Source organism: Centroberyx affinis, unplaced genomic scaffold (genome assembly GCF_046629955.1).
Source record: "Centroberyx affinis isolate AG114_WGS23_722 - 3 ecotype Tasmania unplaced genomic scaffold, CSIRO-AGI_Caff_v1 ptg000392l_1, whole genome shotgun sequence".
NCBI classification, from domain to species: domain Eukaryota; kingdom Metazoa; phylum Chordata; class Actinopteri; order Beryciformes; family Berycidae; genus Centroberyx; species Centroberyx affinis.
The window spans coordinates 542,491-559,524 of record NW_027279060.1 but is presented as its reverse complement, the minus strand read 5'-3'; the positions used below and the strand labels follow the sequence as shown (position 1 = coordinate 559,524).

Here is a 17,034-nt window from a genome sequence, read left to right as displayed (position 1 = left end):
AGTTTTAAATGGGTTACTGTAAAATATAAATGCAGCCATTATTTACGGGAACTTGTTTTGATGCTGATGACTTATGTTTCCCCCGTGCATGCTTGGCTCTCGGGATATCGGAGGTTCAGACACACACACACACACAGATATGCACATGCACACAGAGGCAATGCACACACACACGCACAGACATACATAAGGCCAGCAAACACATACACACACGTGCAGCCACAGAAACCCCCAGCACACACTGACAAACACGCAGACGTGCACACACACACACACACACGTACAATCTCCCTCCCCTTTTTTCTTCTTTTTCTCCTTCTCAGACAGACAGAGCCAGGTTCAGCAGAGGCCTTGACAAACTTTCTACTGTAGAAGGATAGTGTCTGGAGCAGACAGTCAGGCAGCACACAGCACATTCTTTTACACACAGAGAGCCCACTGTTATCCTTGCCAAGTAAATATGGCGGCGGGGGAGGGGGGGGGGGGAAACTGAGGAAGTGAGTAAAGGAGATTGAGCGAGAGAGAGAGAGAGAGAGAGGAGAGAGAGAGAGCAACCTCCAGGCTATACGTCTTGAAGGTTACTCACATTAGTGCCGTTGAGGAAGTTGCCTATAGCCAGCAGCGTGGCCAGGATGTAGCGGAGTGTCTTGTTCTTCTCTAATTGGTCCATCCCTTCCTTCAGGTCCTGAAGAGGCTCTGCCACTTCCTAAAAGAGCATGACATCCAAATGTAATCAGGCTCCTTTAGTGACTAGATTAAGTCAAGAAACACATAATAATCACCAAGAATCCTGACTGTTATATGGTAACGTAAGCTGCTGAGGACATGAAACACAAATTCACCGTGGCATGTGCATTATGAAGTATTTTCAATATTTTCATATTTCTGTTTTTCCTTATGTAACTGAAGTATGATCAAAGTGCGGCTCAAGGTGCGATGTAGCTGCAAGTGATATAAAGCAAACAGGAAAGGGCCTGACCTTCTCGACGACCTCGTAGTCCATCTTGAATGCCCACAGCTGCAGGCGGGCAGACAGCTCTGTGATGGAGGAGAGGGTGAGGAGGAACTGCTCAGCGCTGCCCAGGGGAATATCGGGGTTGACCAGCTGAGCCTCCTGGATCCTCTGCTTCTCCTCCTCCGTGGGGATCATCGTAAGGATTTTCTAGGAAAAGGGGATGAAGAGAGGAGGGGGACGGGTGGAGAGAGGAATAGGCTTACTGGATCACTCGTAGAGTCGATATATCAAGAGTCTGGGTAACATTTTACGTAATATGTCCGGGAGTTAATAACGGAAAGAGGGGAAGCAAATTGTGTCCGGTATTTCTAGTTCTGCTTTATCTAAGATCTTTGCAGTTGAAAGAAACAGTCTGTTTTCCGTGCAAACTTGTGACACATCTGAACTTTCCACCTTTTGTTGTCTGGCTGAAAATACTTCCAGAGACAAAAGGTGGAGAAGAATACTCCTCCTCTCTGTTGAGAATGAACTCAAGGAAAGGATTTGAAAACTGCAGGTTATGTAATACCAAAGGGATGCAACATTAATCATTATCTGCTGATCTGAAGTCCTCCAAAAGTCTATATTTGGGTTTTAAAAATGACCTGAAAATATGCATGTGTTGCTAACCTTTAATCATCCCTGTGATTAATTATGTGAGATCAGCCAAAAAGCCAGCCATTCAGCTAGAAAATCACATGATACGTCAACATTGTGGGCAATCCCAACTAAGTGAAACCTTTTTCGAGACAGATCTCTCATTTGGGGAAATCCGTTAGACATGTATTTTAGTGAGCTTGGTAAATATCATTCAACAAAACCATGTTTGCTTTGGACTGAGTCAACATGAATGGGTTTTGTTTGATGGGTCAGCAATAGACAGGATTTAAAATATACAGTGCCAATATGGATATTTATTTTATAAAAAAACTGCTTACCTCGATGCCCTCCTTGTTCAATGCATACTCATCAAAGTTGAGGATGGCAGTCTTGATGGTGCGTGGAGGAGGTAAGACGGTCAAGCCAATGTTTATAGCGTTGCTACGTTTGGAGTCCAGAACTATGATTTCTTGTCGTTTGCCATCAACTGCTGTTTTCTGTGACAGATACCAAACAGAATCAGACATCAGGGGTTAAACTTTGCACATTAGATTATGTTTCTTGGGTAATGGAAATAGTTCCTAATGATTTAAAGCTGCATTAGAAAATATTCTTATGTAAAAATACACCAACTCATCAGCCTACACCACAAAGAGGAGCTGTGACAGAGAAGAGCATCCCATTATCCCTAATTGAGACGCTGTAGATTTGCCCCGTTTACCCAGATTTCATTCTGGTTTTGAGTATTGTCAGTGGCGGGAATTCTCTGCACACAGGAAGCAATGAATCAAAACTTGAGAGCCAAATACAAAACTTTGTAATGAACAGCAGAGAGCAAGCCCTTTGTCCAGAGAAAACTGGACTCACCAACGATGGCTTAATTTGATGCCAAAATATTTTCAACCAGCAGCTTCTATGAGGAAGAAATGTAGGTCCAAGGAGAGTGCAGTTTACTGACATTATGTTACAAGACCTCTGGGTATGGAGTCTCAATTCAGTTATCTCTTGCTTCCACTTGCTGCCACCAACGTGTTAAATTGACTGGTGCAAATTAATGAAAGGACAGAGATAGGCTAATGGTGAAAATGCCATGAACATCAGATAACAGCGAGGAACAAATACTGACCAAATAGAGTTTCAGAGACCCAAGTGAGGAAAGAGAACTTTATAGATGACAGACAGCACCTCCGATGGGGTTTGATCCATCGCCTTCTCCTTCATACTGTCTACTCCCCAGTTGAGAAGGGGTTGACCTACATCCAAGACAATCTGTTCTGCATCCTGTGCTTCCTCATGTACGGTGAGAGACCCAGGGGGACCGTGGTTGGGCCAAGTCTAGCGCTACACTCACCAACTGATCCTCTCAAATACCCTTAAACTTCAACATGCATCTCACCACAACAGGAGATATTAAGCTATGGGGTGTAAACTGAAGCACAGAAGAAAAATAAACCAGCTTTCTCCAAGAGTGTATATAAATACTGCATGGTTATACTGTAACAGCAGTACAACATTAAGTTACCTTTGTAACAGGCAGCTCCTTAGATTTGGACTCAAACAGCTGCTCCAGCTTGGATGTATCCACTTTGACTGGCTCCAGTTTGGACCACAGAGACTCCTTGCAGCATTTCTGGCTCTTATACTGCCAGTCCGTGGGGCGCACCTCGTTCCAGAAGAGACGGATGGTCTTCTTCTTCTTCTGGAAGAGAGGGGCCTCCCCTCGACTCAGCTGAGGGGAGGGCGGGGGGATAGGGGCCATGAATGGTGGCGGTGGGGGCATCATTGTGCCAAGGATGGGAGGAGGTGGGGGGCACCCAAACAAGGGTGGGGGTGGTGGCAGGGCAGAGTTGTATGGAGGAGGGGGTGGTGGTGGTATGAGGTCACTAGACCCCATCACACTGTCCATATCTAGAATGTCCAAGTCATCCTCATCTCTTAGGTCTGTGAAGTCCATCTCTTTGATCCGTAGCTCCCTGGGCGCCGCCATCAGCTGATCCCAGATATAGTCTGACTCCTTCTTCGGTGGTAAGGGCGATGAGATGGCAGGTGTAGCTTTGTCAGTCTGAGGCTGCTGCTGGTCTTTTGAGGCCTCAGTCTCAGGAGGAGACGTTAGGCCTTTGACCAAATCTCCAAACTTCTCTGCCACTGCTCGGACGCTGCCCTGGTTGTCCAGATGTCCCACCTCCATTTTTCTCAAATTTTCCTCTCTGGCCTGTCTGTGTGCCTCCAGTGTGGAGATCCTGCTGGCCAGGCTCGCCACAGAGGAGTCGTGGACTTCCGTCTCCTTCTCACATTCACATTTCTCTTTCTCTGTCTCTCCTACTTTCCCTTCATCCTCGCTGGGCGTCTTCTGAGCATAGAGCATGTCCAGCATGAAGCGCTTGCTATTGAGTATCTTGCTGCACTCATTTACATCTGCCTCTTTAATGCACTGTGTCCACTGGCCTGTTGTTAAAGAAAAAACGTGGAATTTTAATTCAGAATAACTTTTAACGTAGATTAACTGATTATTTATTTATCTTTAATATGCAATAAATAAAATTAGCAGCAAACCATACCTGCTTCAATGTCATTGGTCAGCAGTTTCTCCTCACGCTCCTCCCTCTCTAGAGTGCTACTAGCCGAGGAGATGCTGGAGGCAGAGCAGTTGTCCTTTTCATTCACTTCCTCATTCTGTCTCTCCTTCTCACTCAGCAATACACTGTCCTCTACATCCCTTTCCATTGGCTGCTCCCTCTCTGACTCCTCCTCGACCTCCACCTCCACCTCCACCTCCACTCCTTCTGGATCCACATCTGTCTCTCCCACCTCTGCTACCTCCTCAACTACCTCCGCTTCTTCTACCTGCTTCTCTACCGCCGCCTCATCCATGGACTGTCTCTTTTCCTCAAGCTTCTCCTCCTCTTGCCTCTCTTCTGTCTTCGTGCCCGCCTGTTCGTCTAACACTGGCTCTACCGCTGCATTCTGGTGGGATCGAGTCTCAGCAACATCCTCTGTCTCTGTCTCTGCAGGCGTCTCTGTCTCAGTCTGCTGCTCGTCTGGCTCGGAGGGAGGTATGGGGGAAGGTTCTGATACTGTTAACTCTGGCGCTGGACTTCTGGTTCTGGTCTGTGGGTCAAGGTTTGGCTCTGAGATACGTTCTGTTCCTGGAAGAGAAATCAAAACAAAGCGCAACAAAATGTTACTTTAGGGATTTAAGTTGTGTTCCTTTAAATGATCTGATGGTCTTCAGAAACATTCTTGTTTACAATCAAAACAGCATGAAATAGCTTCCTGACATATCCTTAATTGGAGTGATAAATTGTCTGAAGTTAACGTAGCATTTCAGACCTTGGAAGTAATTTACAAAGTCATCAAAGTGTATTGCCATGGTTCATGGCCATACAACATGACTGTAAGCCACAATGCGAGTGGCTCTGAGAGAGAGTGCGTGATATGAGTTACAACTTGTATAAGGAAACTAGTTTCATTTGAATCGGCGTGAAGTAAAGTAGTATGTTCCATCATATAAACTTCTGTAATACTGAAGGTAAGGTCAGTGACACAAAAGTATTTCGTTTTTCCTGCAGAATACTTCACGATTACACAAGAAAACACCTTATTGGTTGTAGCCAAGACAAACCATCTACAAATCAATGAGGCTGTCTTATTCAAACTATTTTACCAAATCTATGTAATTTAGCTATCTATGCACATGACCGGGGGGTCATGTGCATAGACCCCTACAATAGCCCTGTTTCACATATATATATTTTTATAAGGATTTTAAGAGTCAAGCAGTTATTCTCAATCAGCACTTGCCAACAAAAGTCCAGCTGAATCTAATTTCAGTGTGAGAATCACCCGCCAAGTGTTAATACCAAGCCCAGCATGTTTGACAGGTGGGCATGAAGAGCACTGATGGCCTATATTGTCTCTGCCAGCTCTCTAAGCCAATGTTACAATCCATCCATGCCCATATCTCCGGAGCACTAATGTCGAATAAATGGTTGGCTAAGATCATTTACCCGATGTTTGGACTGGACTGGCAACTACGTCTTCCTGTGAGATGATGGATGAAGGTGTGACGCAGCGAGACGCAGAGCGGCTGGCGGGGTTGGGACTCAGACACAAAGTGATCTCTGTCCGGCCTCTTGTCGGCGCTCTGGTGTGCTCCCTCTCAAACTCCTCTGCAGCCAGCCTCTCCACAGCCTTGTACCTGCAACACAGACGGACAGCTATCAGAAGTGTGCACACTATGTTTTAGGCTGTATGTTGATCCACTGGAAGTTTTAGTAACTCTTCAAATTTCAGCTCAGTCATTTTTGTAATTATGGCATAATTAGCCGGTAACATAATAAGTGTGAACATAGATTGGGCATTGTTTACGGTATCTTTACTGATTCAGAATGTTTTCAAAATGGCGCCAAATCTCATCAGTAAATCGTGTGTGAAACCTCGTAACTCCAATTTTGGTGATTTTAATTTTTTCACTTGTGAAGGATTAGATCGTCTTCTATGGGCTGAGAAAATTCTACTATCCTTGGGATTATAAAACCCTTTCAAACCTCATTGGATAAAAACAAGCTCCTGAAAAGATGACATTTAGATACAAGGTTTTCAGCTGACAGCGACAAAATATTCAGTCAAGTTGTGGTGAATGATAGTTGTGGTCAACAACAAATTTTGTGACATTTTTATGTTTTTTTACTGGGTAATTATGGAACAATGGAGTAGTAATCTTAAGTATTACTAAAAAGTCTCAAATGAAAGTTATTTCCTCTTCTTTTTTGAAAGTGCTAAATTGCTGTTCAACATCTTTGATTATTGTTCAGCTGGTAAAGGCCTACATATATTTCAACACAATAAATGACTAACAAATGAAACAAGTGTTTTCTGATCTTGATTTGCACATTATTTACAACTAAAAGAGATGTATGTTACAATTTACAATTCCCAAGATTGAAAAAGGTGAGGCAGTATCTATGAAGTCTAAATACTGTACGATACATTGAAAATATTGCACAATGTTTCTTGTGCATGCATTTGTATACATAGACAGACAGACAGACAGACAGACAGACACACACACACACACACACACACACACACACACAGACCAGATCCATGCCAAAACGCAATTACACACCTTGTCCTGCTAAGTTTGGGATGTCTTAATGCTGAGCAGGCCTACTGGGGCCCTGACACCTATAATTCAGCCTGAGGCAAGGTGCAACTCAAGTTTACATCTGCTATCAATTTCAAAACAAGATCTCAAAGCATTCACAAACTTCCTTTGGGTTTTATGGTCTGTATTGTCACTACTGCAGTGTTATTGTGAACCCATGAAAGTAAACTCACCTATCTTCTCTGGCTTGTCTTGCTTCTTCCCTCTTGTCTGCATAATCTCGGCTGAAAGAGAAGGAGAGAGAGAGAGAGAGAGAGAGAGAGAGAGATGAGTGAGTGAATAAGAGACAGATAATTTAAGACCTGTATTTCACTGTACATACAAATTCATACATAATTCATATATAATTAATGTTTGCTTTTGCATGCATACAGTATTAAATGTATCTGATGAGCTATCTAACTCAAAAGGGCGATGTGATAAGGGCAAAGGGATAAAACAGAGCAACACATGGCTAAAACTAGACACCTGAGCCTCGTAGCAGTCTGACATCCTGAAGTAGCCTTTACATGACCAAGAGAATAAACAAAAAACATTTGCATTTGCCCATCTACACCTGCCATGACCCAGTATGTCTAACTGATGACCCTAATAAAAAAGAGACAGCCCAGCTCTTATCAGACTCGTGGGAGATTTGTGAATATCTCCCAAGAGTCTGATACGACCGGAGCCAACTCAGTATTTCATCCAACACACATTCCAACATCAGACAGCTTAGCAGTGCAGTATGATCTTTTAAATTCTTTGTTGGCTGTAGAGCGGCCTATGGTACAGTGTTAAGAAACCTTATTGTCTCTCTGATATGAAGCCATGCAGTGCAGGTGGATGTGTCCGACTCACTTGAAGCGGTTCCTCTCTTCCCTTTCGATCCTCTGCAGGCGCTCCTCTCTCTCCAGGCGTCTCCTCTCTCTCTCTGCAGCCAAAGACTCCTGGTGCTGTCTGTAGGAGGAGGTCAGCAAGCCCCCTAAAGCAGGTCTACTCGCCAAAGAGAGAGATCAAATGTGAAACCACTGAGTGGTTGTTCTGTGTTTTGGTAGATATTTGTAAGTTGGCTCAAAAGGGAGTTCTACAGGTGGGGTGAGTAACATTTAATCATCCATATCTTCCAGATTTTTTCATTTAGTTGTGGAAAAGGTTACACACTGACCTGTCAGGCTTGGCGTCTGGTGTACAGTTAACTGAACTGGTGAAGCGATGGATGGGTGTTGTAGAAGCCTGGTGCCTGCCAGGGTATGGAGTGCCATTGGCGCTGATTCTGTTAAAAGAAGGGCAAAAAATAAATGCTTTTTTCTCTCCTGACGGAGGAGAGGGTATGACTCAACAGGTGCTTTGATGTGCCTGAATGTGTGATATCCAGTGACACAACAAAGTGTTAGATAATGACACTTTCCTTTCCAGTGTCATATTGCTGGACAGTTCAGACTGAGCCGTGCTCGTGTTGAATAAAGCAGCACAGCTTTTAGGCCAGGAGGGAGCTAACTGATGTGAATAACCTTGATATGTCATTCACTCGCATTTGAACAACCCTGTGAGGGAAGCCATGCCAAGACAATCTGTGCTTTCTCTGAAGGGCATCTGCAGGTGGCATGCTCATCCCTGCCTGCGCATGTGGAGGCAATAAAAGACGGTAGACATTAAAGCCAGGCAGGCAGCAGGGTGTAAAGGGTTCAACAAGGCAATCCTTCACAAGTTGACCTTTTAGAAAGCCCTGCTTCTTTTTTGGGAATTCTTTTATGGCTATGTCGAATGCGATTGTAAATCATGCACATTTTGTCCCGGAACAGTTTGCATTGCACAATATATATTGATTAAAAACACAAAACACTTAAATACATAATATCTGCATTATCCTTGCACACACTTCTAACAGTTGACTCGATGACTGCCGGCCTTACCTTTCAGCCCAGCAGGGCTTTCTAGCTGTGTAAGATGTATGGGAGTTGTTTGTATGTGATGCATCTGTCTGACTGCAGAGAAATGGCACAGTGAGAAGAGAAAGAGAGGGACAGTCAGGTCAGGCTGTCCAAAGATAGAAGAATATGCAAGTGTTAGTCACAGAGACAGGGTAGTGAGACAGTAGTCGGAGGTAAGAGGGCTGCAAGACAAACGGCAAGCCGAGCCAACAGGAGCAAAACGATATCTCTGTCAATCTTACCAATGCAGTGTGTTCTATAGAAAACAATGAAACCAATCTAAATCCTCACAAAGCTGACTGTTTGAGGAGATTTAATTGGCTCACTTGCTATTGTCCTCTACATAGGGAACAGCAGATCATTTATGCTTAGATGGGATCAGGGATACACGCTGAGGCACTGCTGTGCCAGTCCAGATTTGGCAGTCCATCCTGTTTCTATTGCAACAGATCTCTATGCAGAAACATGAACAACTAAGAGACAGTCAATTATAACTTATGTAGCCCTTTATGCTTGGAACTCATTGATAGACTTGTCTTGGATTAACTGTGGTGCAGTGCCACAATGAAAGGCAGATGAGCAGTAAATGTCAGCAAAATGTAGTGTTTTCCACAGGAACATCTTTCTTTCCAGCAACTGAGCAAAGGAAGTAATATGTCTTTGTTCAAACCTTCTGCTGCTTTTTTCTGTGTACCATTGGAGATGATAGATGCAACATAAATCACATCTGGTGAGAAATGTATCAGTTTCTGGCCACTGTGACCTTTAATAACTAAAGGACCAGGATTAGAAACAAAACAAGGTTTCCACTTGTAGTATTACTGTATCTTTGCTTTTACTCTGAAGATGCTTACAGGTACGGCCGTATCTCTGCTGGGTGTACAGTGAGCTACCCGGGCAAACACAGACACAGACACCAGTGATGTGGAGGACAGTGTTTCAACGTTGTGAGGCTTAATGGGAGTACAGATGCAACGTGAGTAGGTGAACTGTAGCTCCTACGCTCTACCTGTAGCGCCTTTCTCTGTCCTGGCCCTTCTCACCTTCCTTGGCCCCAACAGACACCTGGCTCTGGTTCAAGTCAGGGGAGAGAGGGAGAGGATGGGGGAGAGAGGTTGGGGTCGACTGACGTCCTCTCAGGGGGGAGGAGGAGGAGAAGGAAGAAGAGGCTACAGAGATGCACTGGCTCAGAGGGCGTGCAGAGCCCGGCACTCTCCTCAAAGCAGCAGGGAAGATGCGGTCAGGTTGTTGGGGAGGGACAAGGCAAGGACTAAAGGCCCTGTGCTTAGGTGGGGTGGACACAGGAGGAGACGCCCTGGTCTTGGAGCTGAGATATTCTCTCTCCCCTTCAGGCTCACTGGCATTAGGGATGATGTTGACCACACACTTTAAAGTCAAACACACGTTAGAGGTGTCCGCTACAGCTGGAACCACACTAGGAGGACAAAATACAAGAATAGGAGCACAAAGGGAAAGTGAACGGAATAATCATACTTTGAAACGACAGAGAAACTAGGGAAACGATAGGGAAATCACTCGTGGGAAACCTGTTGGCCTAAAATACCTGTGAACGCCCTGTCTAGAGGACTCAGTGACTGGATGACTTTCATCGTCTGCCTCTTCCTCGTCCTCGTCCTCCTCATCCTCTCCCTCCTCCTCCTCTTCCTCCTCTTCTTCCTCCTCTTCCTCTTCTCTGTGATGAGAAGGAGGGGTCGAGGATTGGATGGAGGGAAGGGAGGATGTAGGCAGGAGAGAGGGAAGAGAAGAGAAATTGGACAGAGACAACATGAAAACACACACCGGAAAATGGCCCAGCAGAGACAACACAGAAGTGACAGACAACAACAAAGCGAAGGAGTATTAGGATAAGAATAGACAATGAAAGAGACTGAAGAAGGTTAGTAAGTTTTAATGCCATTCTCTCCTGATGATCCCTAAACACTTTGGTTGAAGTGGATATGCACAGCCAAGTGTTAAAACTACATTAAAGATAAAATGTGTAGGATAGTGGCATTTTTACAGATGATTCTAATGAGGAATATTCTGAGAAAAATGGCTAATTCAATAACCAGTGTTGTGGCAGTTGTGGTGATATCTTGAGTGTTTGAACCGATACGGGAGTCTGGCATACATCGTCATATGTGAGTCTGTGGCCAGTTTGCTGTTAGGATCCCTCTTGGTTGTCTGGATTTCATTAACAATATGGAAAACAGCGATCTTCAAAGGTGGCTTGAATTTCCTGTGGTGGACTGGAAGGAGCTTGTCTGGTATCATATGACCCGCTGGGTTGAATTCAACTCTACCTGAAGACCTGAGTGCTACCAGAGATATTAGTAGGTATGCTACTTAAATAGGCTTTCCATTAATGATAGGGGATCAGATTGTCTGGAAGGCATCTATCTGTGGTGATTTGTAAAGACAAAAGGCAAGTCCCTTATTAATCCCCAACTTCAAACAATTCAAGCCCAGTTTTTGTCCACTGACTTTAGAGACATGCTATAATAAAAAAGTGGGACAAAGAGTTCACAAATAATAATTTCCATGAGCAGGGACTTTGGGACCAAGTTTTTTTTTTGTGCCTGTACAGGACACAATCCAATCTAATCAAGCTACTGTATAATTAAACAAGATTGCAATTTGCTTCTTGTCTGAATCTCCAGTTGTGGTTTCTCTGAGTTTGTGTAGTCACGAAGGCTTGTTGTACATAAAACAGATCATGGCATGGCAGAGTTTTAGTTCAACCCACTGTCTTTGAAGGAAGCATTACTAGTGACAGGCAGAACAAAGCTCATATCACTGTGTTTACAGAAGCTTCCTATTTCCATCAGCTGCAGACGTTGAAGAATTTCTTTGACAGTGGGAAGATTAATTTAAATGTCACTTTGCAACAGCAGCCCCTTTGCCTTTCTTTTATTACTATATAATTAAATTCTCTACATTGGCCCTGGATAGAATAGACACATCTGTCCAAGAATGAAATACAATACAACACTGGCAGTCAAGATGTTTCCTGTGAAACAGGACCAGAAATCCTTTGTGATTTTTTTCCCTCAGTGATTTCTTAGACTCGTTCACAAAGACTGGCAGAGAAAAATTAAAATACACAAGATCGAACGAAACCCTCTTGGCTGACCATTTACAACCAAGATCAGGCCAAGTTCAAGTAAAAATGGAAGCAAGGATAAAGTTCCCTTTCCTCTCTTGAACATCTTCCACCTTTCCACTCCTCTGTCTCCTCTCCTCACCTTTCACTGACGTCTTCGATGCGTTGGCCGCTGAAGGGCAGGAAGCTGCTTGTGTGTGTATGGGGGCTGCAGGGGGATGCTGGGGCAGATGCGTGGCCTCTGCTGTTCTGGAGGGAGTGTCTCCGGCTGCGTCTCCTCTCCAGGCCCCGCCTCTCGTTAGTGCCGCCAACACTGGCCCGCCGGCGGTCCTTCCGACCGCTGGGAGGCAACTGGGTTTCATCGTCACCATCCTCATGGCGTAGAGTCATCTGGGTCAGACACACAAGAACAGCTATAATACACAGTTTCATGACCCTCGGGCCCTCGAACCCTGTTAAAATCCCATGGTATCATTACAAAAATACATGGGCGTCAATGAGAAAATGAGTAAAAAATATTTTGAGAGTTAAGTGAGATATGTAGGCCTATGAACTTTAGTTTAAGATTGGTTTTTAGAGTGGTAGCGGGTGGATGTGTGGGGTTCCTGACCTCATAGATGTTGAACTGCTCCATGAGGTCGAGGTCCGTCCCCTTCCTGCTCAGGTGCCTCTGGGCCATGGCTTCAATGCCCTGCTCCTCCAGACAGTCCACCACGTCGTAGTAGGAGTCCTGGTCTGGAAGGCCTGCCAGAGTCTGACACACACATGCGTGCACACAAACACCCATGCATACATAAACACATGCAATCCAAACATGATTATAGTTCTGTCATATTTTAGATTAACAGTCAGAGAGAAAAATGGTGTCAGTAGAGAAAGTGTGGAAGGATGACTTGAGAAAAAGAGAGGGAAAATAAAATGGAGAGAGAATAAAATGTAGAACGAGGGAAACCCCACTGTGAGGAAACTGAAGCTCCATTTACACCTGGTATTAAAATATGATCTGTAAAATGATCAATCTGATAACATCCTTTGCATTTACATCTGGTATTGATATGCGTTCACGATATCTGCATTCTGTCCACATTGTGATCGGATCTCATTTTTTGTGCGCTCTATGCAAAGCAGGTGAATATGTGGGGAATTGGCACTGTCAACAAACAAACAAACAGACAAACAGCTGCGTAAGGTCAGAAGATGTGACACTCTACAGCCTGGATTTAGATTTCATTTGAGGCAGACAGGTTTGTTTTTTACGACTGTCATTGCAGTTGCTGTGAACTCAGTGCCTGAAATGGGCCGGTACTCACTGAGTACCGGCACTTCTGATTTTTGTCCACATGAGTACCCTTACTTCTTATTCCGTATCGCCACCTCCTGGTACGCCTTACTTGAATGAAGAGAGTATCTCCGTATGAAAACAGTGTGCCATAGACTTGATAGAGCTTCATTTAAGCAGACAGCATCCTACAGACTGAAGGCAGCGCTCCGCTCACACACGGTGAGTCAAACTGCAGCCGAAAACAAAGCTGCATAGATCAAGTGAAGAGGTGTCACTCTGGCCCTAAATTAAATAGCCTCTTGTAATTATGTGTTCTGCAATATTGAAACCATTCTGCTGACGTTTTGCCCCACAAAGGCAGATTGTAAAGAATATAATGGCTTACATTCTGATGCAGGGCTTTTTATCATTGTGCTTGAGTCCTTTGGTGAAATTCAGTGGATCAGTGCCTCAGAGGGAGTCATGATGTTTCTACCCCATGAGCAGTACTTTCTCACAAATGTGAACACACTGTACAGGTTTGCATTTACACTTGGCTGAGATCCGATCGCAATGTGAGCCAGATCACCCCTGAAAGTGGTTTGGCAGATCTGATAGCATTCTGATTCTAACCCTAACACTAATGCGTGCGTGTGCGTTTACACCTTGCATTTACATGCGATTTTCCTTGTCCAGATAAGATGTGCACATACAGATCACATTTCAATACCAGGTGTAAATGGGGTCTAAAAGATAGAAGTTAAGAGAGGAGAGAAACAAAAGCAGACCAATAGGCAGGGTAAATAAATGTATACTGCTGGTAAATACACTAATAACATTGAAAGCCCTAAGTGGTATTTACTGACCTTATTGATGAGTGTCATGGCATACACCAGCAGCTCTGTATCCACTCCATCCTTCTCATCCAGGATCTCCATGGCGTTTGACCACAGTTTTGTGCCTGCAGCACCATGAGACATGCAACACATTGTAAGTCACATGACAAAAAAAGCTAGACACACCTATCAGTGCATAAAAATGAATGTTAAATCTCTGGAACTAATCTGTGCACTCATCTCATGGCGTAAAAAAATATCTGTCACAAACCGTGCAGCTCCACCAAGGTGCATGAATCAAAAAGGAACCAAAGGAATGAAAACAATTCAGCTATTCTTGGGGAACAATTGCTGGCTCCTGTAGGAGAAAAGCAGTCACAGCATTCTTGTGGCGGAGGAAAAACAGAGCAGGACAGTTCAGCGGCCGGCGGCTCTGTGCCCCAGCCACCAGGGTCAAGTCCGTCTCCTTCTCACCGGGAGACTGGGGATCAGGTTTTAGTCTCCTTACGCAACAGCAGGAGTGATGGGGTAAGACAGAGCTGAGACAGATGGCTACCCGACCCCTCCACGCCACCGCTCAACCCCCTACTGCAGGCCGAGGCACAATGTGGAGCTTTTAGAGCGGCAGGTAACTGAACCCCACCAGGGGCGAGAGTTACAGTCGTTTTCAATAAGCCTCGTTCCACGCATGGCTAGGGAGCTGCTCAGGACAGCTGATCTGACTACGGTAATGTAATAGGAGCCTGTTTGTGATCTGCGGTCACCTGAACAGCACTGCTACCACCATGGTGGAATTAAAAGTGTTTGCAGAGCTCTGCCTTGAATTATCTTATACATCTGTGTAGATCTTGACATCTGAATGAGTCATTTCAACTGAACTGCTGGCTGGTTAACTTGTGTTCTTACCTCTTTTGGTGTCCACAGCGTTAACAGCCTTTATGAGCAGGGCAGCATTAGCCTCAGTGTACTCCACAAACACCAGCAGCAGCTTCAGGGCCGTCTTCACCACCAGACGAAACTACAGCACACAAAGAGGAAAAACAGTTCATGTGCTGTACCGGCTCCACACACAAAGCACCTAACACGCAATCCATTTCATTTTAACTGCAAACTACAGTATATGAGTTTTACAGCACAGCCACTAACCAACATGATGCAGGATGTGTGCCAGCCCGTGATACTGCAAACACTAAACAGTATCATATTGTCTTAAAAAAGCTTTTCCTGTCTGAATGGTCTTGAGCTATATGATAAGAGCCTCATGATGACATGTGACAGTTCATGGGAACATACAGTACTCTGGCCTCCTCATTCCTATATTCCTATATTCCTGTATTCCTATCTATTCCTCACAAGTTTACAAAGGCAAATAGCACAAATGTACTAAAACTTGAATGAAATAAATTCTTGGTAATGATAGTGAACTGAGAAGAAAATATTGCGAAATGGAGAGTGAATAACTAATAGAGAGGGGAGTAATGGATCTTATACACAGCAAAATCAGTGTTAATTTAATTCACAGTCTGAAAATCAACAATCTGCAACCACAACACACTATCTAAACACTTTTAGATAGTTTGGACACCAATCCCAGAGCCATATCAGCTCCATAAGTAGACAAGCAGCTCTCTAATCAACAACTTGTCAACAACTTGTCACTGAAAAATCAACACTTGTTAACACTGGAAGATTTGCTGTGTAAAGTGACTGGGCAGACATGGCTTTGAGAAAAAAACATGGTGGATGCCAAATATGTCAATATTTACAGAGGAGGGCTGAAGAGGAATTAGTGAGAACAGAAAAAAGAATGAGACAATCACACTAGAGGGGAGAGGAAGACAAGCCAGTGCTGTTGTCCTGTGTTGCTTATCCTCAGTGTGTGTTTCTGCCATGATGCAACCTGGCCACTAGAGGGCTGAGGTGACCATGTTGAAATGGCGGAGGCTTGCATGTTGAGACAAAGTGAGGCATGACATTTTTCAGAGTAGTAAACTATATAATTATGTCAAATATGTCAATTATGTCAATGCACAGATTGTGTTGCTGGGTCGATTTTACTACACATATATGGCCGTGGCAGGGATTCATGCATATTCATTACCTTGGAGCCAACAAGTGTGTAAAGCCACTGGACCGTTTCGTTGTGCGATATGAGGCCGTTCATCCCATCCACATACAGCATTATCTGTCCAAGGGCTGGAGAGAGAGAGAGAGAGAGAGAGAGAGAGAGAGAGAGAGAGAGAGAGAGAGAGAGAGAGAGAGAGAGAGAGAGAGAGAGAGAGAGAGAGAGAGAGAGAGAGAGAGAGAGAGAGAGGGGGGGTTTGGTTAGATACACATCTGCCATTCTAATTCTGTTATTTTCTTTTCTTCACTGCAAATCTGCCAATACCCTTGCATATGTGCGTCCTGCACATCACTGTGTTTGTGTGTGTGTGTATGTACTGCTGCATCAACTCGTTTAGAAAATGTACCACATTGATCATGATTCACAGTGGAACCCTAGCCTTGCAAAGCAGGTGAAATCTTGAAACTTGATCCGCAAGGTCTCATCTGGCTTGCCGATTACTGTCACTCCTCAAACAGAGCTACTGAAATCTGCCCCAGAGATCCTCCTTCATCTTTGTTTGAGTTGATTGTGAAGCCTTTGTGAGAAGAAGGATACAGTATGTGCAGCAGATTGCTAAGGAATAACATATATAGGAGAAACCAGATGTGATAACAGATGTGATCTGACTGACATATTTGCTCAGAGCGCTTCAGGTCCTCACTAAACTCATTTGTCCTATTTGACCAAAAAATACATTTTCACAGGATTTTCTACTGTGCTAGTGAAAGATGTACATGTACATGTGCACTCATACAAATACACACACACACACACACACAAATATGTGAAAGAGGTCAGTGAGGCTGTTCTGCCCATATTGGAGATGGACCTTGAACAAATCACAACATTTGGTGAAGACGGTGAAAAGGAAATCGGTGCCTGTCCACTCATCTCTCAACTCACTGGACACAACTGGAGGGAAAATATTTGAGCAGACTGACTCCGTTGTCTCTGACATGACTTCCATCTGTAACAGGATACATAAATAAGAACATAATAAGAGCCAAGGGATCTCAATGGGGGGCACTAAATGTGTAGGGCTTCTGTTAAAAG

At 44.2% G+C, this 17,034-nt stretch overlaps 1 protein-coding gene across 1 annotated transcript in view; it reads right to left on the bottom strand.

Annotated features, from left to right (window-relative positions):
• fhod3b (formin homology 2 domain containing 3b) overlaps positions 1-17,034 on the bottom strand; it is a 90,379-nt gene that overhangs the window by 7,195 nt on the left and 66,150 nt on the right. Inside the window, exons 6-22 of the mRNA XM_071516050.1 lie at positions 15,976-16,070; positions 14,781-14,892; positions 13,905-13,999; positions 12,388-12,531; positions 11,920-12,167; positions 10,239-10,367; positions 9,935-10,109; positions 8,657-8,724; positions 7,909-8,016; positions 7,602-7,736; positions 6,935-6,985; positions 5,602-5,792; positions 4,148-4,740; positions 3,117-4,034; positions 1,933-2,091; positions 980-1,162; positions 587-706 (exon numbers count right to left, since the gene is read on the bottom strand). Of these exons, the coding sequence (XP_071372151.1) occupies positions 587-706; positions 980-1,162; positions 1,933-2,091; positions 3,117-4,034; positions 4,148-4,740; positions 5,602-5,792; positions 6,935-6,985; positions 7,602-7,736; positions 7,909-8,016; positions 8,657-8,724; positions 9,935-10,109; positions 10,239-10,367; positions 11,920-12,167; positions 12,388-12,531; positions 13,905-13,999; positions 14,781-14,892; positions 15,976-16,070 (3,524 nt within the window). The remainder of the gene's footprint in view (positions 1-586; positions 707-979; positions 1,163-1,932; positions 2,092-3,116; positions 4,035-4,147; positions 4,741-5,601; positions 5,793-6,934; positions 6,986-7,601; positions 7,737-7,908; positions 8,017-8,656; positions 8,725-9,934; positions 10,110-10,238; positions 10,368-11,919; positions 12,168-12,387; positions 12,532-13,904; positions 14,000-14,780; positions 14,893-15,975; positions 16,071-17,034) is intronic.